Raw genomic sequence first — 26927 nt, 5'->3', positions numbered from 1 at the left:
GGTTGAATTCGAGTTGGAGGGTTGCCGTGGTGGGTTGAGCAATAGATCGACGACGGAGGGTACCATGGTGGGTTTGCTGTTGTTGCTGTGGATTTTCGTTATGGGTCAAGTTCATGGTGGCGGTGGAGGGTTGCCATGGTGGTAGAGGTGGGTGATTGATGGTGGTGGTTGATTGGCTATTGTGGTTGTGGTTGTGGAGTTTTGTAGGTTTCTTGTGTGTGTGTGTGTGTGTGTTTTGCTTGGTGGTTTGATTGGCAATGGTGGATTGGGATGTGGGTTTGCTCTCTGTGTGTATTTTTTGCTTCGTGGGTTTGTTGGTGGCAGTGATGGTGGTGGTTTTTTTTTTTTTTTTTGCTATGGTTTGTGGTGGTGGGTGGATGTGGAGGTTTCTTTTTTTATTATTATTTTTGTTAATTGCGGCATGGGAGGTAGGTTTGTAGTGGTTGTGGTATGGGTGGTGGGTAGTTGGGTGGTGGGTTTTGTGGTGACTGTTGATAGTGTGGTGGTCGGCGGTGCTGAGAATAGTTGGGTTGAGAAAGAGAGAGACAAAGGAGAGAGAGAGAATAAAAAAAAGAATATTTAAATGAAGTGTTAAAAAAAATAGAAATTTTGATGTAAGGTATATTGTAAAATGATATATTAACATGTTATAAAATTGGTCTTTTAGATGCTAAAGGCTAAAAATGAGAATGCTCTTTTATGAGTAAATCATATTTTTTGTCCTTAAAACAAGAATGGTCTCTCAAATTTTAAAAGCTAACAATTTAGGCCTATTAATTTTCATGAAACCAAGGTAGAGAGCCATGACTCACAAGACCCAAGTTCCCAAACAAGCACCATTTGCAGCCAAACTAAGGAACGAACACTAGACACTCAACAAAAGCCCAAATCTGTACTCCACCCTCATCCTAAGTTGTCTATGGAAAAATTCCGAGAGGAAAGTAATCTTTCTAAATTATAGATAATGTAATGGAGTGGATCAGCTGAAATATAGGTATGGGACTTTTGAATAGTTTGGCCTTTGGGCCTCAGCTTGTGGGCTTGTTTGGCTATGGATAGGTGGAGGGCCTGGAGGCATAGGCCATAAGGGTTGGGTTCTATAATGCGAGTACTACAAACAACACATACTTTGCCACAACTTTCTTACATGACATACTTGATTGGTTAAGTGTCATTATCACATAGTCCAACTAATTTTTTTCTACCACTCATAGTATGCAATGTAAGACAGTTGTGACAAAATGTGTGTGTTTGTGTGTAGTACTAGCATTATTGGGATGGGGTCAAAGTCGCCAGTGATATGAGTTGTGTGACAGTGTTTTAGTTTGGACTTTAGAGTTTAGAGGCATTTTAAGGCAGCTATAGGTGATGATAGTTAGAGGAGTTGATATGCATTTTGGTTGAGAGAGAAAGAGAGAGAGAGAGAGATGATGAAAATGATGTTTAAAATAGACCATTTCAACAATTGTGAAAAAAGAATTATCCCCAATATTACAAAACAAATAATTTCGCCTTAAAAACAAAAACACATTAATAATCTAGCCAAGCATAATAAGCCATATCAACCCAAAAAAAAAAAAAAAACATAAATACTTCATAGAATTTTTGTTGACCCTAACTTTATCAATAGCAAATACTTGTCAAGTGTTTTATAGCAAATTCTTACTTTATCAAATTATTATATATATAAAAAAAAATCCTGACTAAAGTAGACTCTTTATTATGAGAAATGTTATGTTTACAACATTTTCATAATAAATCTTAAATGACAAGTTGTTACTGGTAAGAAAGAAAGTATTTTCAATAACGGCTACATAAAATTTATTGTGAAAATATTATAGACCAACATTTCTCCCACATAATTCGTAAACGACAGCGTATAGGGGAACTTATCTAGTATTTTTTGAAGATTGAAAAGAACCAACCCAAAGTCCAGAGCTCCGACAATGGAGCTAGCTCTACTACACACATATCCAACTCTTCCTAGTAATACCCATTACTCCCACTTCGATAAAGTCCTCACAGCTCCATTTAACAACAAAACTTTATTCCCACATTCTACCAGAAACCCATTATTCCAATTCCAATTCCAAGCCAGAAACTTTTCCAGGAATGGGAACAACCACAGCCTTATCTTGTCAGAAAAGGAACTATCAGAGCTCCAAATTGACGAACGCGAATATGAAACCGAAGAGGAAGCAGAGACGACGTCGTATTCGGATGACGACTCGTCTTTCTTGTCTCTGAGTGAAAAGCCCGACAGGAACGTGGCCTTGCTCGACGACTATGAAATGGAGGAGCTGGACTATGCTTCCAACGCTAACCATAGAAGCGGTTTGTCTCTTTCTATACCCATTTAATAAATTTTACTGGGTTTACTTTGTTTCTTAATTCTTTTGTGATTTTGGGTACCGAGTTGTTTTTTTTGTTTTTTGTTTTTTCATCCCCACTTATTTGAAATGGTTGAAGAATTAAGAAATGTGAATAGCTTGAAATTGTAAGCTTATGAGTCTTAGATGAGCTATAATTGTTGTGATATGTTGGTTTTGAATAATAGTCGTTAATGGTTAGTTGTTTAACTTTCAGTTAGCCCTTTGAATCATTACCACTCAAGCTAACATGTGAATTCTCTTTTATTAATTTCAAGCAAATTAAATTTGTTTTCACTATACAGTGCTACATATTAGAGAAATTTTAAAGAGAACCTAGCCTAACCCTATTCTGATCCTAGTAGGACTAGGTTACTTGTCATGCAAGTATAGGCCCAATGGGGTCTAATGCATCTAACAAAGGGAGTGGCCTAAATTGCAAGCATTCCTAGAACCGCTTAATGTCGGTACCTTCAATACAGGTACTTAGGAAAATCATGCTCTCCACACTTTGCATTCTTATGACTCCAATAAGTAAAATTTTGGTGGATCAAATTTATTCATGAGCTAGTGTGTTTTTAACCATTCACTAAAGAATGGTGTGTTAGTCAAATAATCACAAGCTTGGAGAATGGTGGCCTATGTGGACTGTCTTCTTTTTCTAGTCTTGTGAGTGTTTTTACACCATAGCTAGTATATCCTGGTGCACAAAACTCCCACTTTTGTAGGGTTTGAATGAGGTCGTGATAGGCAACCTTTCCCCCAATTTTACCATGGCTAATAGATATGAGGATCAAATTTTGATTCTGTCTATAATAAAAAAAAAAGTAGCATACTATTGATTTATGGCATAGGCAAGAACTTACGTGAGCGCTAAATGGTTTCCAAACTTTTATGTCATTTATGATTGGATATGTTCCTATTATGGATTTGACACGCTAATTTTGTATTTTTAATCATAGAGAAAAGCTTGTAAATATCACTTTCAAATATTAAAAAAAAAAAAAAAAACCAATTTTAGGGGTTTTTTTCATTTTAGAAATAATGGAAGCTGGAAAATATAATAGTTTTATCAGAAGATAATTTTATATGTATAATCAATGAATTATAAGCAAAATTTGAATTTATTGTTGTCCTTTTGCATTGTGTCACACTTGTGTTCCAAGTTCATATGCTTGCAATAAAGCATGAAACAAGCATAGAATGTTAGCTTTACAACATAGCTAATTTTAGATATTGTCTTGGGCCCCTAGGTCTTGTATTTTTCATTTGTGAATTGTTTCGTAGGAGCTTAACTCAGGACAAAATTTTTGGCATTAGTTGTTAGGAAGGATTGAGATGAGATTACAAAAAATGTTGTAGTAAAATTTTTCATTGTGGGAGTCCTTTCCCATATTGTTATTCATGGTTTGTGCCTTGAGTGCTCTATATTATTTTGAGAAGCTTTCTGGATCATTTCTTCCATTGTGGTTCTGAATTTTAATGAATCAAGTTCAGGTTATGTGGCTGTACTTGGGAAGCCAAATGTTGGGAAGAGTACACTTGCAAATCAAATGGTAGGCCAAAAACTGTCGATAGTTACAGATAAACCTCAAACGACGAGGCACCGAGTTCTTGGTATATGTTCTGGCCCAGAGTATCAGGTTTGATTTTATTTATATCTAATTCTCTTATGTTGATCTTAGTTACCTGCACTTGTGGATTCCTGTCAGTGTTCCAGCATTGGAATCTGTTTTGTGAGATGTTCCTAGCTCTTGGTTGGTCATCATGACAACTTCATTTCCCTCATAAATTTAGTAGTAGAATAAAAGATGAGTAAAACAATTAATCTAATTTTCTTTAGTATTTGTTGAGGGTTGTACTGGTGCTGATTTCTTGTCCTAGTGGACTTGTAAAAAAAGCTGATATAGTTGCAATAGGTAAAGCTTTTTGCAGTTAAATATACTCACTTTGAAATTTCGTACTGATTGATTTATATTGGCTTGCCTTTCATTGATTTTAGGAAAAATTTATTGTGCTGAATGCAAGAATACAGAATGAGTTAGAAAATATGGAACATTGAAAAAAGAATATAGAATGTCCTGAATATCAATATTGTAGTTGAAGACAGACTCGTTAAAACACTGTTTTTTGATAATGGAATTCTAATATCTCATTCGCGGTAAATTGCATGTAGTCAACTTATAAATAGTATCGTGAGTACTGCTTTAGATCCCTGCAAAAGGAATAGACTTTGTTGATAAGTTCGCCCTCTTTAGGGCTGCATTTCTTTCTGGCTTTCATACATCTGACGTAAAGGCTTGTTTGCAGATGATACTTTATGACACACCTGGTGTTATTGAGAAGAAAATGCACAAGTTGGACTCTATGATGATGAATAATGTCCGAAGCGCTGCAATCAATGCAGACTGTGTACTTGTTCTTGTTGATGCCTGTAAAACGCCCCAAAAAGTGTGCTTTCTTTTCTTTTCCATTTTTTTTTGGGGTGTAGAATTGCCTTTTAAACTCTGTCCTTGTTCCTTAATTCAGTTTCTTGTTTCTAGATTGATGAAGTGTTGGAAGAAGGTGTAGGAAACCTCAAAGATAAGCCACCCACTTTGCTGGTTCTGAATAAGAAAGACCTAATTAAACCAGGGGAAATTGCAAAGAAACTGGAGGTGAGATCTTGTTTGTTGATATTCGTTTGGTATGTATAAGTGCATTAATTATTGAAGTATCATTAAATTTTTATCCTGGCTTGAGTTTCATGTTCCTTGCAGTGGTATGAAAAATTTACTGATGTTGATGAGGTCATACCTGTGAGTGCAAAATATGGCAATGGAGTGGAAGATATCAAGGCTTGGATACTATCAAAACTTCCAGTTGGGCCATCTTATTATCCAAAGGCAAGTAGAAATTCATTTTTTGGTATGATTATTTTAGGAATGAACATTTATGAATTGTGATGGTATATTATTATCTATCATTGTTGTCACAAATGTTGTATGACTGGGATAGAATAGAGTGGTGGAACTGTGGAAGAGAATACACATGGCCGACCTTGACTAGTCTGTTGAGGATCCATAGCCAAACTCAAAATTTTGGGACTAAGGCTTGGTTTTTGTTGTTGTCATGATACATGTTACAACCTAATTCCAAGCTTTGGCATTAAATACACAATTTAAGAACAGATCATGAATGTCTCTGTCAAGTTTTTGGGTTTTTTTGAATTTGATCTACATTAAAAAGAAGCAAACTATACTTGTGTTCATTACTTCATTCTTTCCATATTTCTATTTCTCGTTCTCATCAAATGGCACTCAGTTTATATCTGTAAGTTTGACCATTAATGGCTTTGAATGAAAGAGTGTGCCATTGATAAAGAAGGGATCCCAAACCACAATTCTAGCAGATGTGTGGCCTTTGCTCTTTTTTTTTTTTTGTTTTTGTTTGTTGTTGTTGTTAATGAAGGCTTCCAGTTTTTATGGAATCAAAACAAAAGTACAAGAGAATATTGCTTTGTAGAATTACTTTTTTTTTGGAGGGGGGGGGGGGGGTGTGGGGAAGGTTGTACCCAATGCACAAGGCTCTTGTTCCTATGGGGTTTGGGAAAGATGGTTGATAGGAAGCCTTACCTCCATTTTTAGAGAGGCTGATTCCCGGAGTACAATTACTGGAATATGATTTTAAAAAATGGAAGTAGATTGACCCTAACATCTATGCCAAGTTTTCGGTTCTGATTCACATTCAAAGAGGCCATCTATACCAAAATTGTCTTGCTCTGGCAGATTTAATATTATTAGTTCTTTGGATTATTTTAATGTTGCTTGTTGAGTTTGCATCAGGCTGGTCACTTAATAAGAGCTCAATACAAGAAAATAGTGATTATATATGATTTGAAAGCAAAAATGAGAGTTAACTGCATTCAGAAATCTCTTACTCATATGTTGTTTTATCATAGAGTTCACCCTTTAAATGTTTGAAGTCTGTAACATATGTAGAGCAATGTTATGTAACATTAGGATAATGAGGTATGATGACCTCTTAGCGTCTGTTCTATGTGTTCTATTCCTAATTATTCTAAATTCCCAGTGCGAATTACATTTTGGTTCTGCTCAGTTGGAAACTCACATTGATCTAATCATTTAAGCCACCAAACCAGTGATCCATTTGGCTTTGCCAACTTTGACATTGTGCTTAGCCATGGCTGATAAGCACGCATGAACAAAAATTGGTTGCTTCTTGAGGGTACTAACATTTAACAAAGGTGAAAAGCTTCAAGGACTTCATTCTACATTCTCCCATGATGAGAATTGGTGTGACTACTGATATAACAAGAGACTTGAGGTGGGATGTCTATTTAGTCATTGGCATAGTCTTTTTTGTTAATCCTGATGTAATCAACAATTCTTTTGGATCAATTTAAAATTTTAGGATATTTATTTGTGGGCTATATATCATATTAAGCTGGCACGATGATTGGATTTTTTTATTTTTTATATTTAGTAGGGAATGTACAAGAAGCACGGTAGAAACTAAGAGGGTACTTGGTTGTGAGATGGGCGTCTTCAGACCTATTGCATGAAGTAACATTCCATAATGAAGGTTTTTGCCTTTTGAGATGGTTCTGCTTTAGTTGCATGGCCTGTCCTTTTTAAGCTGCTAATTGTCATTTTGTTTAATCTTTCCTGCACTTTTCATAAGGCTTTTATGTTGTAATATGAATTGTTTGTTGCATGTGATCTCTTACCTTGTTGCTTATGAATTCTCAGGATATTGTTAGTGAGCACCCAGAAAGATTCTTTGTTTCTGAAATTGTTAGAGAAAAAATATTTATGCAATATCATCGTGAAGTTCCTTACGCATGTCAGGTATATAATTGGAAACATCATGATCAGCTTGTGAAGCATGGTATTCCTCTGTAAAATAGAAAACTTTATGTCTAATACTTTTTTTTGGGTGGTGCTTTTGATTTGGAATCTATCAGGTGAATGTTGTGAGCTATAAAACCAGGCCAGCTGCAAAAGATTTTATACAAGTGGAAGTTGTTGTTGAAAAGAATTCTCAGAAGATCATCCTCATTGGGAAAGTGAGTACTGAGTATACTTATTGGATTTACCGGATGAGTTTTTTTATTTATGTTTTAATGCTAAGTGATGTGTACCCGTTGGGTCTTGAAACCATGACTTGACCTTCCCTCTCCTAAAGGAGGGCCTGGGGAGGAGGTATCATTTGAGCTAAAAGTATATCGACGGATTGGGACCTTGGCTAGTATAGAAAATAGGACAGCCAAAGAGGGAGGATGACAAGGAGGATAAGCAGTTGGGGGCATTAGCATTGTGGAGGAAAATAACACTCGTCTTTTAATCTCTTCCATCAATGGATGACCCTTTAAAGATTTGTCTTTTCATTGCTATATGATCAATGGACTTCTGGTAGATTCATTTTTGTACTGGAGATAACTTTTTTTTTTCTTTTTTTCAATATCGTACTGGAGAAAGTAAATTTTGGTTCATTTTGAATTTTACCCAAAGAAAGATTAATATTTGAGTATAGTATACACAGACATGAGCACACCGTGCTTTTGATATGTTTATCTGATTTTTTGTCTCATATCTCACTCTACAGGAAGGGAAGGCTCTGAAACTACTTGCAACAGCTGCTCGACTTGACATTGAAGACTTCTTACAGAAGAAAGTCTTTCTTAAGGTGCAACCCCTATGATAATTAGTTGTGTAATTTATGTTATTAATTCCAACTGGGCTTTAATAATTTATGCTTTTTCTGCCACTATTGGTAACTTGGGCACTGCATTGTTTTCAAGCAACCTTGATGATTGTTGTTTCTGTTAGGAAATTATTCACCTTAAGGCAAACCATTCCTGAACAGGTTGAAGTGAAGGTGAAAGAGAATTGGCGGCAAGATGAAGGGCTCTTGAAGTACTACGGCTATGGAGGGCAAATTCGAGCAATGTGATTTCAAGTTTTATCAAGACCGTATCCCATATCCACCTTAGCATAAAATGTAAGTGAAGATCAGTTAATTGAATGTACAATGATACCTTAACATTTGTATTCATGGAAGATTGAGTAGTTGTAAATTGTAATCTCCATTGTAGTAATTAGTCTTTTTTTGTGTGCTAAACTTGTAGTAATTAGTCTTAATTAATGCTTTTTCCTAATAGACCTTTTACTCACTCAATTATTAATTAGCAACAAGAAAATATTCTTTAAGTAATCTTAACATTATCACCTATAAATAAAAAATAAAACAGCAATCATAACATTATCAGGATTATAATTCCTTCATTTATTAACCTGAAGCCAAATTTCGAGAGCTTTGTCAGGTTAACCAGGTAATCCGTGTAGATTCTGAATTGGAAGGGCATGCACGGCTTTGTCAGTGTCTATTATTTGTAACCCGCATGGCCATTTGAAAGATTTGAGCCCAGTATTTGGAACTGACCTGTAAACTTTTGTCATGCTTGGATTTCTTTAGGAAAAGGAATTTCATATATGGATACATGCATCATCTCTTTTACATCGTGTGGGACTCACACACTATGAGAGAGAGTTATACATGCATAAGATAAGTACTAGCGTAGAGCTCATGGGCCAGTTATACAGAATGAGGATGCCCATGTCGGCATTTTTATTTGTTTTTATTAGGTAAAATGTACAGACCCCATTCCCATTTTGCTATCTTTTAATTAACTCTCCTCAGTTTTTTTTTTTTTTTTTTAATAATTTTTTTATTCTTTTTTTTAATCACATATTTTATGGTTCATGATTTAATTACATCCTTCTATTCATTATACCGTTAATAATTGTTGATGGAAGTATCATACTATGTGACTTTAGAAAATATTACACTTTTTTTAACATCTCAATCGATTTTAAGAATATTTCTAGATTTTATGTTTTCATTTTGAAATTATTTTAGCTATTAAAGATAAAGGTATAAGTGTCTTCTTTTTCTCTCTCTCTTTTTAATGTGTGAGCTGACTCCTAAAATTTTTGGAACTAAAACTTTATTGTTGTTGTTACCTTGACATTATATATAAATAAAAGTAAACACGTGAATAATATATGATGCATCCCTTTATATGGATATAAAAGGAGAGTTATTATAAAAAGTGCCACGTCTATAATATTTTCACAATAAATCATAAGGTCTCGAACTAAAATTTTAACAACCGAAACTGAAACTGAGATATGTGATCTAAGAAATGGCATAATTGAAGAAGGGGTGTCTTTTATCCGCTTTTATTATCTATAATATTAATAATATGCTAAAAATGTTTGGTGCAAGTGCAACGTGTATTGTTCGTTGAATTGTGACTCAGTCTTGTCATTTTCAATCAACAGGATAAGGAAACAGTTCATGTTACTTGTTGGAAGAGACTAGAGAGAGGCGCGAATGACGCTAATTAATGTCACTAGTTTACAGGGTAAGACGAGTTGAGGAGAAACAAAAAGTTACCTTGATAGGTGTACTAATCTTTAACACAATAGTTGGAATTATTATTATTTTTTTTAAAAGGAGGGGTATTGCATTTTAAATTCTATATTGTAGTGGTGGTTTGTAATTAAATCATTTTGTTTCAAATTAAATATGCTTGCCTGTTAGTCCATTGGTCAAATAGGAAATCTGATTATTCCTAAACTTTAAGATATTTATGAATTTTATATATACATATTGAATAGATTAGATTAGAACTTATGATGTTTGTTCTATAATACTTGCCTTTTAAGTTTTATCATTGAGTTAAAACATCAATTAGTTTTTGGTGTATTCAAGATTTGAATCTAAAATTTATTTGATAGTAAGACAACCCAAAATTGTGGGACCAAAATGGAAAATCTTGAACTTAAAGAACCAAATTGAAAATAACCCAAAACTTGGGTTGAAAAAAATGTATTAATCCGAGCATCCTGCCTAAGGTTCACCGGTTAAGTGTCCTTATTTAGCACTGATCTTCAGTTCTCCACTTACCCTTTACATGTTGGCCTGGTATCCTACAGTTACACTCCTTTACCATTTAAAAACTAAGCATTCTTGACAAACCGGTGACTTATTATAGATCACAGAAGAAGAAGAAGAAGAAGAAGCAAACAAAATAGAAGATGCTCATAAAAAGTTGAGCAGTGATACCCATAAAAGAGTGCAAGACATGTATTGAGATTGCCCTTGAGATTTGTAGAACCCCACCGCCTAGCGCTGAGGTATGAGTAGGACCATGTAAAGGGCACTAGATGTTGCTCCTCACATGGGTTGGTTTAACTATCACATTCACCAAATTCAGCCGCGTGGTGGATTAGATTGAGACACCAAAGGAAATAGAAATCACTAAAAAAAGAGAAAAAAGAAACCAGTAATAATAAAGTGGAGGTGGAATAGAACGTCTATCTTGGCCTTTACACTGGGTCAAAAGCAATGGTGCATGGCAAATTACACATTTTTTGTTTGTATTACTATGCAATAAATTGGAGTTTTTTAGAAGATTTTGCACCTAATAGGGTTACCGTCATTGATAAGGTCTAAAGCTTTGTGCGTGGGAGACCCAGGACCGAATTTTCTTTTGTTGCTTTTCAACAGGTTTTGGTTATTGGAATATGGAATCCAGGACCCAGACAAAGAAAAAGGTTAATGGAATTTGGAACCAAAGGCTGTGACACCATGATTTTTAACCTTTTTTTTTTTTTTTTTGGAGACACAATTATCTTTTTGACCTTTGAAACGTTGTCAGTACTGAGTAGTACTAGTTGCTACTTGGGTACGACCATATTGTCGGTTGCAATTCTGCGATGGCAATTAATTTGCATCAATTTGCGTAGGTCCTAAAAAGTGCAACTCTATGATATTTCTCGGAAGCACCGATGTAGTATGGGTACAAGTACGACTCTGTATTACGAGCAATTTTTGAAAAATTATAACATGATATAACGGTATAACATATGACACACATGACATCAAAATGACATTAATATGATACCCTCAAACAAAGTGTCCATGCTTCCTAGATTAATATTCATTGCCACAACTTTTTCAAGTAATGGTTAGTTGGTATAATGATAAACTATAATCAGTGAGAGTTTTTACAGTCAAATTCTATCATTAAAAAAAATATTGTAATTTGACAATTGTTTTTTGACAAATAGTGAATTTCATAAATTTCTGATGACTCTTTAAATGACTGTAAGAACTTTGCTCGATTTCCATGTGACTCATGTGAGCTCAATAATATTAACGTGAAACATTATTCATCTGGAAAACAAAATGAAATCCTACAGTAAATTTTGATCTAACATAATAATTATCTATCCATCTTTTTCATCAGCAATAGTATCTCATTTTCATGGAGCCCTTCATGTTTGCCATGCCTGAAATTATATTTCTATGGATGTCACAAGACACGAACATTACTTATTAGCTATCACATTCTTTCAACACTAATTTCATGGTATGATGAATAATATTGCACATGCATGGACAGTTGAGGAAGCTTTACAATTTATATCATCATTGCTATTTTCCGTTTACAATCAAATCAATATAATTATTGTTCTGTAACACTGCCAAAACTATCAATATGTACATGCCTAGTATACAACTAGGTGAACTCACACACAAGTAAAAAAATTTGTGCTATTTACCTAAGCTTTTTTCACCTCACAGAGGTATCTCTGTCGGTTTCTCTGCCTTGAGAGTTACTGTTGTGTTTTTTCCTATAGACAACTGCTATAAACATGCCTTGCTTCTATGCTCAGTTTATGAACACCAGCTAAATTTCCTTCATAGTGAGAAAGAAAGATGAAGCATCTAGCTTTTGCTATTCTATTGTCCATTTTGATCCACCAGCAGTGCTTTCACATTCATGTTGAAGCAGGAGATGGTTTCATCAGAACCAGAGGAGTGCATTTTCTGCTGAATGGAAACCCTTACTATGCCAATGGCTTTAATGCTTACTGGTTGATGTATATGGCTTCTGACCCATCTCAAAGATCCAAAGTTTCTGCTGTCTTTAGTGAAGCCTCAAGGCATGGTCTAACTGTGGCTAGAACTTGGGCTTTCAATGATGGTGGTTACAGAGCTCTACAGTACTCTCCTGGCTCCTACAATGAGCAAGCGTTTAAGGTCTCTTTCACACTTAATCTCTGCCATTTTTTCCTTTCTTTCAATTTTTAGACTTACACAAAGTTGATGATTTTTTGTTTTGGGTTCTTAAAGGGCTTGGATTTTGTTATAGCTGAGGCCAGGAGGTATGGAATCAAGCTCATACTGAGCTTGGCTAACAACTATGACAGCTTTGGAGGTAAGAAACAGTATGTGAATTGGGCTAGAAATCAGGGACAGTACCTGACCTCTGATGATGACTTCTTTAGGAATCCTGTTGTTAAGGGTTACTACAAGAACCATATTAAGGTAAACAAAAGGCACGCATTCTTTAATTATCTTTCACTGATTTTAGATATATTCTTGTTTTTTTGATAATTGGTATAAATTCCTAGTGAAATCAAAGAGGAGCTGGTTGTACTGCTATGAAAATTACTACTCTAGCTGTATTCCTTGTTTTCCAAACAATATACTTTTTTCCTTTATATGATTTTTTTGTAGTGAAATCAAACAATAATAGCTGATTCTAATAGTTTTTATTTTTTTCTATTGGTATGTTATTTTTTTTTTATTTCTTCCAAAAAGAAAACCAGATGTACTTTCTAAGAAGGATTTAGTTGCTCATTATGGAGATCTGAGATAGATGATGTCCAACTCTAATTCTCCTTTACCCTTTCAAAGACTGTTCTAAACAGGTATAACAGCTTTACTGGAATTCATTACAAAGATGACCCAACAATAATGGCCTGGGAGCTTATCAACGAGCCTAGGTGCACATCAGATCCTTCAGGGAGGACCATTCAGGTTAGAATAATTTTCTCTCTGGTTTTTATCTTGTTTCCCAACATAGATCTATCTTCAAGCTGTTACATTTAGTATTTCTTACTACAAAAAATTTTCTCACTCATTTTTTTGAAGTATAAGTCTACGAGATATGCTAGGAAGTAGGGATACTACAAATTTTACTAGACATGTTTTACAAACTGATGTGTCAACTTTTAAACACAACAAAAAAATAATTAAGAAATTTATTTATTATATCATAGATGTGACACTAATTACATTCATTGTCACTAATTTATTTACTATGTTATGGATGTGACACTAATTACATTTATTTATTATGTTCATAAAATTTTTGTAGTAAAATTGGTAGTATCTTTAGCAAATAAATTGAAGTTCGTTTGCTATTAAATTTTCTTCAATGTGCCCTGCATGTGCAATTCAGTTAGCCATTAAGCGGTATTTAAATCACCACCCACTCAACCTCCATTCCTTCTGGAGTCGGGCAACCTTAATAATTACTACAACATCACATCTTAAATGTGTTTGTCTAGGCATGGTTTTTATTGTTATTGTCAGTGTTCAAGCTAAACTCTCTCCTATGGCAATTGTGTGATAGGCTTGGATAATGGAAATGGCTTCCCATGTAAAGTCCATAGACAGAAATCACTTGCTGGAAGCTGGTTTAGAAGGATTTTATGGGCAATCGACGCCTCAGAGGAAGGGACTCAATCCAAGTCTTGAAATAGGAACAGATTTCATTGCAAATAACCGGATCCCTGGCATAGATTTTGCAACAGTCCACACATATCCTGATCAATGGTAACTATTATTTGAAATATAGAAAATACATAAAATTCATGAATATGTTATTTCTTGGACTGTTTATGAGAACAAGCAAAGTTGTGAAAAATGAAATCTTGGCCTAAAAAATTGAGGTTTAAATGTTTTTTAGCTTCTTAGCAAAATACATTTAGACATTTAGCAAACTTAATGAATGTTACAGAGTCTGGTCAGGTTACAGAATTAAGACACTTTTTAATTGAATTTTTGCATGGTTTTGTTTTATGAGCACAGGTTGTCCAGCTCAAATGAACAATACCAGCTTTCTTTCTTGAACAATTGGCTAAATGCTCACATCCAAGATGCACAGTACATTCTTCGTAAACCAATCCTTCTTACTGAATTTGGGAAATCCACAAAAGACCCTGGTTTCAGCACCCACCAAAGAGACCTCTTGTTCAATACCGTGTACTACAAGATATACTCATCAGCTAAAAGAGGAGGTGCAGCTGCTGGAGGCCTGTTCTGGCAACTTCTAACTGAAGGCATGGACTCATTCCGTGATGGGTATGAGATAGTTCTGAGCCAAAGCCCCTCAACTGCAAATGTTATTGCCCAACAGTCTCACAAGCTTAATCAGATTAGGAAGATTTTTGCAAGAATGAGAAATATGGAGAGGTGGAAGAGGGCAAGGGCTATCAGAAGGGCTCAATGGTTGGCTAGAAACGGAGGCAAGCAGATTGGAAACTAGGATATGCATAGCTTGCATGAAATCTAAGTTTGTGGACATGTTCAACGTCAAAGTAAACCTATTTGATGGTGTAGTTGTGACTTGTGTGGTTTCCAAAACTGGTTACTCTCTTAGAGATGAATAATTTTCGTCCAGGAGGGTAGCTTTTAGTACTAGGTAATGTAACTTTTCTATAATTTTGTAGTTTGAGTAGCTCAAGGAGCTTTATGTTTGTAACAATCTGGAGACTTATGGTACTTGCTTATTTTCATTGAGAGATGAAAACAAGACTATACAAAAATGAATTGTAAAATCCTATCTATATTACAATGGAATACAAAATTCTATGCTAAGTTGAATAATCTGATTGTTAGAGAAGTGTAGCTGGAAAGGCAGGAGTTCTTTGCCAAGGCAACTTTGTTTAATTTTCTGTCATATGGGAGTGAGACTTGCTTCATGTGGATTTGTTTCTTTCTCTATGCTTGGAAAATCAAGTAGAGAAAGAGGTAAACGTTTACAGTGGGATTTGAAAATTTCATTAAATGAGAAGACTAAAGAAAGTAACTTGATATTAACTTTGTATATAACAACTAAGTCTTAATCTTAAATTTTTGGGGCCAATTATAGATTCTCAACAAACTAGTCATGGTCGGTCACATATATTTTTTTTAAAAAACCCTATAGTGATGACAGAGTGGGTGTCAATCTATAGCAACCCGATTCTTCATTTTCTTTTTTGGGATTTAAATCAACTGTAAACAAAATATATGACACTAAACACAAAATATATGACACTAAACACAGGAGAAATTGAAATTACAATTCTCTAGAGCCCATCCACTTGGCATGCTCTCATTGGTGGCTATGTTCATAAATACTTTTTTTTTTTTTTTTTTTTTTGTGCTATCAATGTGGTTATTTTCATCCTCAACTACGAAAGAGTATCGTATGTATTGAGAGTAACATACACTAGATACATTCTCCTCAACTACGTTTTGAAATTGACTGTTTGGGTTGCAAATCCACTATTGTAGTTTTTGGGCCTATGTCTTATGACAAGGCCCTTTTTTTTAAATGGACACGCATCGTTTTTTCTCTTTTTCTTCTTCTTCGCTGAAGAGAATGGTATGAGGTGCCTTTGGAGCTTGTAGAATGCACCCCCAAAAAAAAAAGAAAAAAGAATGAAGAAATCCTTGGTTAGCGTCTCGCAAAAATGAAGCCCATGAAGCATTTCAAAGCTCAAACTTCGTTTAGGTAAATGCTTTGCATTGCATGGCGGTGGAAAAAGCACAAACATGGTTTTATCAGTTAGGCCTATTATTTTTAGGAGATTATTTACTTCATCAACCATTGCTTACTCTGAATGCAGAGACCTCCTGTTTTCGGAGGCAAAACCACCCCCATTAGAGTTAGCTCAGAAAACCCATTTAGTTAGTCATGTAGATATGCTTGAAGTTAATTCTCAGTTGAAGCAGTTAGTGAAAGCGGGTGATTTGAATGCTGCTCGTAGGATGTTCGATAAAATGCCTCATAGAGATGAGATTTCATGGACCAATATGATTTCTGGCTATGTCAATGCCTCGGATTCTTGTGAAGCACTGGTTTTGTTTTCAAATATGTGGGTTCAGCCTGGAGTTCGAATGGACCACTTTGTGCTTAGTCTTGCACTCAAGGCTTGTGCACTCAATATGAACTTGTATTATGGGGAACTGTTACATGGGTATTCAGTGAAATCTAGTTTTGTGAATTCAGTTTTTGTGGGAAGCGCCCTTGTTGACATGTACACCAAGGTTGGTAAAATTCAGAAAGGTTGTAGAGTCTTTGATGAGATGCCGGTAAGGAATGTAGTATCGTGGACTGCCGTTATAACTGGGCTTGTTCAAGCTGGTTATGCTAAGGAGGGACTGGTTTACTTTTCTGAAATGCAGAGATCAAAGGTGGAGTATGATTCATATTCATTTGCTATTGCATTGAAAGCATGTGCTGATTTTGGTGCTCTGAATTATGGGAGGGAAATCCACGCAAAAACAATGAAAAAAGGGTTCAATGAGAGCTCATTTGTGGCTAATACTCTTGCTACCATGTACAACAAATGCGGAAAATTAGTCTACGGGATGCGCTTGTTTGAAAAAATGAGGACCCAGGATGTGGTTTCATGGACAACAATTATAACAACACTTGTTCAGATGGGTCAGGAGGAGCATGCAATTGAAGCATTTATGAAAATGAAGGAATCAGATGTTAGTCCAAATGAGTACACTTTTGCGGCTATTATCTCTGGTGTTGCCAATCTTGCAATAACAGAATGTGGTGAACAATTACATGCCCATGTTTTACGTATAGGTCTTGTCGATTCTTTGTCAGTGGCAAATTCCATCATTACCATGTACTCAAAATGTGGGCAGTTGACGTCAGCTTCAATGGTGTTTCATGGTATGACCAGAAGAGACATTGTTTCATGGAGTACTATAATTGCAGCATATTCTCAGGGAGGTTATGGGGAAGAAGCCTTTGAGTATCTATCATGGATGAGAAGAGAAGGACCTAAACCAAATGAGTTTGCTTTTGCTAGCGTGCTGAGTGTATGTGGAAGTCTGGCAATTCTTGAGCAAGGGAAGCAACTACATGCTCATGTCTTGTCCATTGGCTTAGAACACACAGCTATGATACAAAGTGCTCTAATTAATTTGTACTCTAAATGTGGGAGTATAAAAGATGCTTCAAAAATCTTTGATGTGGCAGAAAATGAAGATATTGTGTCATGGACTGCCATGATTAATGGTTATGCTGAACATGGGTGCAGCCAAAAAGCCATTGATTTGTTTGTGAAGATACACACAGGTGGTTTAAAACCAGACTCTGTGACCTTCATCGGTGTTCTTACTGCTTGTAGCCATGCTGGACTTGTTGATCTTGGCTTCCACTACTTCAATTTGATGATTAATGAGTACCGGATAAATCCTTCAAAAGAACATTATGGATGCATGATTGATCTCCTCTGCCGAGCTGGAAGATTAAATGATGCAGAGCGCATGATCAAAAGTATGCCGTTTCAACGGGATGATGTTGTATGGTCTACTCTGCTTCGAGCATGTAGGATACATGGAGATGTTGACCGTGGAATACGCGCTGCAGAGGAGATTCTTAAATTAGATCCAAATTGTGCAGGAACTCATATTACCCTGGCTAACATTTATGCTTCCAAAGGGAGATTAAGTGAATCAGCAAATGTAAGGAAGATTATGAAATCAAAAGGAGTGATTAAGGAGCCAGGATGGTCTTGGATAAAGGTGAAGAATCTGCTTTCTGCTTTTGTTGCTGGGGATCGGTCTCATCCTCAAGGTGAAGATATATACTGCATGTTGGACTTACTAGCTTCAAGGACAGAAATTGCAATTCAGGAAGTGGGTTCCCTTCTAAATGATGTGGAAGATTAGCAGAAGGCAGACATATGCTTCACTATCACATTACAGATTAACATTATCTCTTCATGGTGCAATTACTTATTCAAGAATCTCAGTTCTCAAAAAAATAGCATGGAGCCAGTTTTCAGTTATACAGATCACAAACAGAAGCCAATTTTTGTATCAAATATCAATTGAACATTTCATGAGTATGTGGATGAGATATAGTTGTATCTGGTTGCGAGAGGGTGAACAAAAAGGCTGGTTGTGCCTTGAATTAATATACAAAGTCAAATGAGATGGCATCTCTTTGGTTACAGCTCAAAGATTGTGATAATTTGTAAAACTAGACCCCATGCCACATCAAATGATCAGTCTCAGGGACAGAATGACACCAGACTTTGTGAATATGGTATTCTCTAATGGACCTGTGCCCATCTGTGAAAGTGAGCCATATCATTGTTCACTTGTTTGACTCCAAGGACTAACGATTTTTGTCCATTATCGTTTACTTGACAAAGTTAACATTAATTTTAGCAGGGTTTTCAGAGAGCATTGTGCTGCAGCATTTGGGTCCAAGTATGTTGGTTCTTAAGACTAAGCTCTCCCCTCTTTCTTTATGGGATTTTAGACTTATTTGGTACATGTATTTTGGAGATGTTGAAGGTGAATCATGAGTAATCCTGATATATAAAATTGGAAGCATGTTTCAGAAGAGATAGGAGCTCAAAAATGTATGAAGGTCCAAGCAGGGGGAGTTTGAAGAATGTAACCTTGCTCCTGGATGATGTGGTAACAGGTCCATGAACGTAGGTTGAATAAGATTAATAATTACAGGCTAAGCCTGAGCTGGTGGAGAAGATTCAGTAGTTCTCACTGATTTATCTTAAGATGTTTTTTCTTACGAGTTTAAATTTTATCCTCTTATGTTTTGTATAGGTGGGAGGTCGTATTGATCTTCTTCTTTTTTTCGCTGTGTATACTCAGATTATTTGGCCTGACATTTTTGTACAAGGCATACCATTTTTAAGGGGGAAAAAAAGAGAGAAGAAAACAATGAAATATGCATTTTAATTTTTCTCTGTCCTTTTTTTCTAGTCTCAGCAACCCGAGCACAAATCTTCTATTATAGGAGCTTCCGAGCTGGCCCTTCAGCATTGCACTGTAGGTATCCAAATATAATTAAAAAATTGACGTAACAATAAATATGATTTATACCAATTCAATACATATGATTTATACCAATTCAATACATAGTAAATAAATATCTTAATTACTATTGTGTGATAAATGACACATCAATTTGTAAGCCTTAAGCAGTCAAATGTGTAATATTCCCAGGATCACTCTTTTAACATACATCACGTCAATTTCTTTTGTCTTACGTGCTGGGCGGTTTCCCCTGTAATGTCGCCACTTTTCAATCATAGGAATTTAAGGAATGATAATTGATAAGTTGATACAGAATGTAGAGAGAATGGCCTTGGATTTGGTTATCACGGAGTCATTAGGAGAAAAGGGGGTGGGGCAGCCACAACTCATACAATAAAATACTCTGAAGTCTGAATCACTTGGTATATCCAGACCCCAAACAAGTTCCATTAATCTGTGATACAATTACATACACTAAATCAATGAAATTTTCAGTATGACACTAACTACTCTGATGTACAAGGAGTATTCCAAGCAGTTGGCAGTTCTCTGACGCTACCATCTAATTTGTAAGATAAAAGGCTCAGGCCTTTACTGCATGATGTGTGCACTTGTGTGTATGCTCACACACGCACACATTTCATGCTTCATTACTTAAGCTACTTTGAAAATTTGAGTCTCCGCTTTGCAAGGCATCTTTCTATTTAGAGATTTCATCCTCATCCCTAAGCCAATAACAAACTACGTGTACAAGAAAGCCTAGGCAAAATCCAGCAGCTCCCAGAACAACAATTGCTTGAACCCAGAATGAGGAGTTAAATGCTTTTAGCACAATAGCATCCCAAGAAAAATACCACAGAATAGAGAAAATGGTTCCCAAGACAGCTCCCGCGACAACTTGGCTTACTGTATGAAAGAGTTGTGAGACCCGTAGCCATGACTGCAAACACCAATGAAAGATAAACATCAGCATGGGAAGAATATTTCAGTAACCATTTCTCTTTTTCCTTTTTCTTTTTTTCCAAATCCTTTCAGGTTCCATGAGTGCTGGGAATTTTTGTTTCTACTTAACCATGAGCTGAACAATATTTCTTCTAATATCCACCTACTCAATCCACCTTTGAGGTGTCACAATGCAAATCTATTATAAAAAGCTGACTTACAGCTGTAGAACAAGAGCAATCATCATTGGTCATTAGTCCATGAATTAATTTAGTTCTCTATAATCTATATAACATCTAAAATCATGATAATCAAGTGAAAATTTTGGGTCTTCCTATTTTTTACTCCCAGGGTCCATTTGGGAATCACTTATTTTGTTAAAATGGAAAACTTTTTCCTGAAAGTATATAGAAAAAAAGTTAAAAGCTGACTTTTGGAGCAATGAGACCCACTTAACAGTGCAAAGGGACCCACTTTAGGAGCAAAAATAAGCTAACTTTTTCTCAAATCCCAATCGCAACCCCAATCAACAAGTGTTCAATATTGAATATTCTATTAGGAGTATATTACTGAAGACTTAAGTTGTCCCTCAACCCAACAAAAAAAAATTATCAAAGGCTGAGATTAGTTCATAAGTACTTCATTAATTTTCACTAAAAAATAAAAATCCATTGGGCTTATTTGGGGCCACCTGGTCGATTTGACCCTTTGATCCCATTTACATATCAAGGTGAAACTGTGCCAAATATACGGTTTCAAGATTTGGAGGATTGTGATAGTCACCATGGCACAATCCATTAAAATTTAGCTAGAATACCGTACTAGGTCTATACTAAGCTGGCCTATGGTTTCTGAACAGGAGTGGAAAGGAATGTACCAGATTAGCATAGTACCTGTGACTAAATTTTAAGAATATCAACATTCATATATGAAACCTATGCTAAAAGCAGGTATAATATGCTTCATTCAACTTTAATGAGAGCCAGATGAGAATACTTACAAGGTAAGAACCAAATGCCAAGGCAAGAACACCGATTGCTATGGTGATTTCGTTTATCCCTAGCCATTCAATAACTGCAACAGCAAGCAGAAAAACAAACTTTAATTTTCTACAATAGAGCCAACATATATTGATATTTTACTGACAAAAACAAGGAAACTGCACACCAATATATTCTAAGCCCAACAAGGAAATTGCTCTCATGTTTTCTTTAAACAAGCCCATGTTGGAATCTAAAGGAAGATATAAAGAGACTAAATAGGATGTTCTAAAGAAATGCGATCATTCCATTTTCTTAGGCATATGCTTTAAGGCACAATCTGCTAAAATGGAGTTATACAAATGAGAGAGCCATCACTAGAAATGATGGAGAGAGAGAGAGAGAGAGAGAGCATCAATACAAGGAATTTGAAAATAATTCTTCTACAGGCAATACAAAATATCCTATAACATCCTATGAAGAATAAACATCAACCCACTTTGAGAAATCATTTCAAATTTTAAGATAGGAAATAAGAGGGGTATTCTATTTGATATGTTAGGCTACCAACAATAGAATGACATGCTCACACTAATTTATTTTTTTGGTGCTATAACTCCTAAATTATCCTTTGAACTTGAGTACAGAGCATATGTTTTAGAAAATGCTACAAGGTCTCATGCATTATACACTAAGCCTAGCATGTAGCATCACAAAATTGTACATTAATGAAGTTATACAATAAATCATAAAGTTATTTTCATTCATAAGTGATCTTAAAATAAAGAGAATGGACGAAAATTACTTGACAGAAAAGTAAACGTGACAGTGAAGAAAATGGATTGCGCATGTGAAGATGGCATCCCAGGGTCAGATTTCAATGTGGAAACAGGTCGCTCTTGGTTTAGTATACGTTTGAGCTTAAGTGAGAGCATCACATTTACAACAGACCCCATAGCAGCCCACATAGCTTCTACATCATGCCTCCAAAGAATGACACCACCAAAAAGGGCAGCTACAAGCCACTTGCTCTGTAAACCAACAGCAATGAAGCATTAAGGTCATAAAAAAATGTTATTTTATCTCACCTTTGAGAAGATGAGCAAACCATCACGTTACGGTTGCAAGACCCAACAGTGTGGTATCTACAGAAGTATATTAATAGTAATATGTCCTTGAATTTCAGGAAAACTAAGTTTAATCTCCCATTATTCAGCTCAATCCCACATCAATCTCCATTTTAGGAACCTCAAATACAGCTAAAGGATTTCTTTTGCAGAGACATGAACGTGGAAAAGGGAGCAAGGATGAGATTCAAGTATATGTATAATACAGAAACATCTTTTTTTTTTTTTTTTTTTTTTTTTTTTAATGAAAGTATAATACAAAATAATAATTAAAAAAAAATTGTAAGCATGATTTTACACTAAATGAAGTCAAAAAGGAAGAAAGGAACACTAGATGAGATCATGATATGTGCAATTAGCAACATCCTGCAATTATCATGTGAAAGTTCCATGGGTTTGAAGTATAGTGTCGAACAAGTAGGTGTAGTCAGTTAGAGAAAATGGCAGCAGCATACGATTTTTATAATTTCTTCCTATCAAAGCATCGAACAGATGTTTGATTCACTATCACTTTTATGTGATGAGAATTTGGATTCTATCCTAGCATCTAAGTGTTCCACATATTTGATGCAAGTGTACTAGAAAGAAGACTGCTTATAGGATAATGGAAAGAAATTATAACTCCTCATTGCTGCTTAATGATTCACAACTGCCATCATGGGCGAATATTTTATTCTTCAATGCATTTTCACGTAAGTCCTTTTAATTACCAAACATATTGAAGTATTGAAGCTATAAATTACAAGATGTTGTAGCAAATTCAAGAACTGCTAATGGCAGCTTTAAATTTTAACCTCTAAGCTCCAAACTTAACCAAGTTACAAAAAAATTAGAACAGTATTACTTTAAATTATCCAAAAATAATTCTATAAAAAGTGATAGCTTCTTATACACACACACACAAAACAACAACAACAACATATTAAAAGAAAAAACCATGATTTAAGAGAATCCAGAAATACCAACCGATCGATTGAGGGTGGCTTCCAGCCCATCAGGCTTAAATTCTGGACTTAACTTAGACAACCCATTAACAACTGCTTCCTGTTCAAGCACTTGAAAACCTTCATCGCCCTCATCACCTCTGAGAGAACAAGTTGAATTCAATTGAACCATGTTGTTGGTACCGAACATTCTATAATTTATGTCAGAAAAACCTTTGTTTGAGACAAACCCACCTAAAGAACTCAACTTTGATACAGATGAATCAACAAACAACTTCGAAGAATTTATAGGCTTGAGCTTAGGAGTGTTACTGGGAAAAAAGTTGAAGTTGGGTCGGTACAATAAAGTGGGCCTCAGTGACATTGCTCTTGAGTTTCAGTGGGAAAAGACGACCAAGGAGGAGACAAAGAAGAACGTAGGAACAAGGAAACACACATTTAAATGTGTCCCCAAATTATTGTTAACTTTGTTTGTGGTGATTGGCTGAGAATGAGTATCAAAAATATCGGTTATAGTTGAAAATTAAAAATATTGTAACAAAATAAGTGTTAAATGTATAAATAATAACCTAATACTCAATTTTTTTTATAAGATTTACTAAAATTCGTACTTACGGCGCAAACATACACGGCCTAAACGCAGACGCGCTTTAGTCTACAGGAAAAATGCAATCCAAACTCAATCTCGTATGCCTTTATACAAATCTGGAATTCTTTTCAATTTTCATTCCCCATTTATGGCTATTGACTATTAATTAATATCCCTGGCCCTGGCTATCCTCTTTTTGTTCTTTTAAAACGTGAAATTTATGGATTGAGAGATTTGAGAAGCCGAAAACAAATAGAACAGATAAACACAAAACTAAAGAGAAAATAAAATAAAGGTGTGTTTCATTTAACTCAACTGATAAAATTTCTTATAATTGAATAAGAGATTTGAGATTCATTCCCCGTTTATATCAAAAATCGATTGGTGTCTTGATTTGATGATAAATAGTTATCATTAGGAGCAGACGTCATAAGTTGAAACTCTCTCAAAAATGTAAAGAGAAAATAAAATAAAGGAAGTTCTTGGATTTTAGGTTTGGCTATTACTATTTTTAATTTTGGTAAAAAGAAAACTAAAAAACCAACTTAGCCTAAGGCTTTGTTTGGGAGTTCATAAGGAAATGGAATGGAATGATCATAAGAGAATGGAAAGAAATGGAATGTATTTAAGAAAGTGAAAGGAATAGAAAAAAATAGAATGAAATGGAATTAAGTAACCTTGATTGGATGTTTTAAAATAAAGGAATGGAAAGGAATGCAAGTGAATGGAATGTAAGTAATCTTGTTTGGGAGTAAAATAGAGGAAATAGAATGGAATCATTTTATGACAATATTACTATTAGACCCCTATATTAAAATAAATGATTAAATATATAGGGGTATTTTGGGAGTTTCAGTAAAAAAATCATTAAATCTAATTTCATTTCCTCCCATTCCTCTTAATTTCGAGGGGAATGAAAATTTAAGGTTTTAAAGGAATAAAGAGGAATGAGTGTTCCTTTCTACCCATTTCATTCCCTCTCACTTAAACTCCCAAATAAGGGAATGGACTTTCAATTCCCTCCATTAAAGCTCTTAAACAAGTGAATGGAAGAATATTCTAAAATTATTCTTTTCATTCATTTCCATTCCCTTCTCTCAAACAAAGCCTAAGAATCTGTTTGGATACCGCTTATTTGCTAAAAACTGAAAACTTATTGTTAAAAAGATTATAACAAAATAGTTTTTAAAAGGTAAAACACTGTTCATTTGCTACTGTTCACACGTTTTTTGTGTTTTGGCTGGTCCATGAACAGTGCCATGGGACGACCCAAAAAACGTAGACGTCAACTTTAATGCTGACGCGTTGCTAAACAAAGTCCCACTAACAAAACGATTTTCATTCTTTTCATATCTTGTTAAGCTGTAAACTTTTTTTTTTTTGTTCTTTAAAAAAAGTGTGTAATCTCCTTATTGATAAAGAGTTGTTCAGATTGGTCTCTTTTTTTTTTCGAATTCTGACAGTAATTTTATTGAATTGACAGAAACTTCTGTCAGCGATCACAAGATTGGTAGCATTACTGTGGATGTCTTTTAATCAAATTTGAGAAACAATAAAGTGCTTGGCTAATATGGCCAGCTTATCAGCAATGGCATTGCCTATGCGTTTAACATGCGATCGGCCTTTCGGTACTTGGTTTTTATGTCACTAACTAAAGATTTATAGTTTTTTTTTTTTTTAAGAATTGGATTTTTTAAGAAATAGCATATTCATAAAATAAGTGTAAATGCAATGGAGTGATACTAAGTTGGTAGGAGCTTACACAAGTAAGTGAAGGACCCGTAGGGCCATTTGAAGTGTAGCCTGATGGGATTGACGAGATTATACCACATAGACGAAGATAACATTAATGATGAAGGAGGCATCCTCGACGAGGCCATCCGGAACAACAAGGAAAGCAGTCATCAATGACGAAGGCAGGGGAGCCATTCAATGCAGTCAGTCAATGACCAGGGCAGTTACAAAATCCACTAGGCAGACTGTTGGGAACCTCTTAAAAGCCCCATTATTGGACTTGAGGCGTTACCTGAGAAAGCATTAACAATCACAACGGCTAGCCACCAAGGCCGCAGGTATAAAGCCCTCATACAGCCAATAGAAGGTAAAAAAACATATACTGACATTTTGAGAGCATATTCTGATTCTTGGTTTTTGTTCATCATTCTAACTTTGGCATCGGAGACGTTGTGGCAGGCACCACACCGGTGACCATCATTAGGCATACTCTCTCGCGCTACGAAGGGTTCCATCTGCCTACTTTTGCTGACGATCTTGTGTTTCATTAGTTTGGCGCCGTCTGTGGGAACGAGTTTTCAGATTCATATTTGAAAATGCAGTTTCCATTAATTCTCTACCTATGGCACAGAAGCAGTAATCCTAGTAGAGGTCGGAGTAACAAGCATCAGACGAGGAACTTTCAGAGAAGGACTCAATGACGATGAACTGCGGCTCAACCTGGACTGCCTGGACGAAGTAAGAGATAACGTATCCAGTAGGATGACAAAGTATCAAAAAAAGATGACCGAGTACTACAACAAGAGGATTAAACTCAGGCGACTGGACATAGGGGACCTCGTCCTTCGCAAAATCACTACAGCAACTAAAGACCCTACTCAAGGAAAACTGGGCCCTACATGGGAAGGGCCTTACCGCGTCATTCACTACTCTAGACAAGGAAGTTACCATCTGGAAACCATGGACGGACAAAAGCTCCCTCGGCCATGGAATATTGAGCATTTAAAGAAGTACCATGAGTAAATGTAATAGACGAATGCATTCGTTCTTGAAATTAATAAAAGAATTATTCCTCTGATGTCTTTGTGCAGGCAGTACTGGTCAATCATAAGGCCCATAAATCGCTAAGTAACAAGATTCCGCCTTGACGGATGTAAGTTACTGACGACCACCCTGGAGGTTTAAAAGACTAAGTAACAAGATTCCGCCTTGACGGATGTAAGTTACTGACGACCATCCAGGGAGGTTTAAAAGACTAACAAGATTCCACCTTGACGGATGTAAGTTACTGACGA

General features: G+C 35.5%; 4 protein-coding genes across 6 annotated transcripts; 3 read left to right on the top strand and 1 right to left on the bottom strand.

Annotated features, from left to right (window-relative positions):
• The first annotated feature begins 1900 nt into the window (after positions 1-1900).
• Positions 1901-9961, top strand: LOC126732474 (GTPase ERA-like, chloroplastic). 3 transcript variants are annotated; one of them, XM_050435334.1, is made up of 10 exons: positions 1902-2334; positions 3867-4012; positions 4680-4820; positions 4913-5026; positions 5129-5254; positions 7121-7219; positions 7336-7437; positions 7977-8057; positions 8238-8372; positions 9716-9961. In XM_050435334.1, the coding sequence occupies exons 1-9, from the start codon at positions 1947-1949 to the stop codon at positions 8322-8324; spliced, it is 1284 nt and encodes a 427-aa protein (XP_050291291.1). In that variant the 5' UTR covers positions 1902-1946; the 3' UTR covers positions 8325-8372; positions 9716-9961. The 3 variants fall into 3 exon arrangements, with proteins under 3 accessions (XP_050291292.1, XP_050291291.1, XP_050291290.1); XM_050435335.1 differs by lacking the exon at positions 9716-9961 and having other exon boundaries at positions 1901-2334; positions 8201-8492; XM_050435333.1 differs by lacking the exon at positions 9716-9961 and having other exon boundaries at positions 8238-8492.
• Positions 9962-11956: 1995 nt separating this feature from the next.
• LOC126732473 (mannan endo-1,4-beta-mannosidase 7) lies at positions 11957-15122 on the top strand. Its single transcript, XM_050435332.1, has 5 exons — positions 11957-12485; positions 12579-12773; positions 13146-13268; positions 13867-14069; positions 14325-15122. Exons 1-5 carry the CDS (start codon positions 12162-12164, stop codon positions 14779-14781), a joined length of 1302 nt encoding a protein of 433 aa, XP_050291289.1. The 5' UTR covers positions 11957-12161; the 3' UTR covers positions 14782-15122.
• A 712-nt stretch (positions 15123-15834) lies between these two features.
• On the top strand, positions 15835-19240 carry LOC126732471 (putative pentatricopeptide repeat-containing protein At3g47840). Its single transcript, XM_050435330.1, has one exon. The coding sequence runs from the start codon at positions 16056-16058 to the stop codon at positions 18195-18197; it is 2142 nt and encodes a 713-aa protein (XP_050291287.1). The 5' UTR covers positions 15835-16055; the 3' UTR covers positions 18198-19240.
• Positions 19241-19705: 465 nt separating this feature from the next.
• On the bottom strand, positions 19706-23822 carry LOC126732472 (lipid phosphate phosphatase epsilon 2, chloroplastic). The gene is made up of 4 exons (XM_050435331.1): positions 23332-23822; positions 22044-22269; positions 21259-21332; positions 19706-20256 (listed from the first exon to the last, which is right to left on the bottom strand). Exons 1-4 carry the CDS (start codon positions 23671-23673, stop codon positions 20017-20019), a joined length of 882 nt encoding a protein of 293 aa, XP_050291288.1. The 5' UTR covers positions 23674-23822; the 3' UTR covers positions 19706-20016.
• Positions 23823-26927: the final 3105 nt, after the last annotated feature.

Source organism: Quercus robur, chromosome 6 (assembly GCF_932294415.1).
Source record: "Quercus robur chromosome 6, dhQueRobu3.1, whole genome shotgun sequence".
NCBI lineage: Eukaryota > Viridiplantae > Streptophyta > Magnoliopsida > Fagales > Fagaceae > Quercus > Quercus robur.
This window is presented reverse-complemented; position numbering and strand designations above follow the sequence as displayed.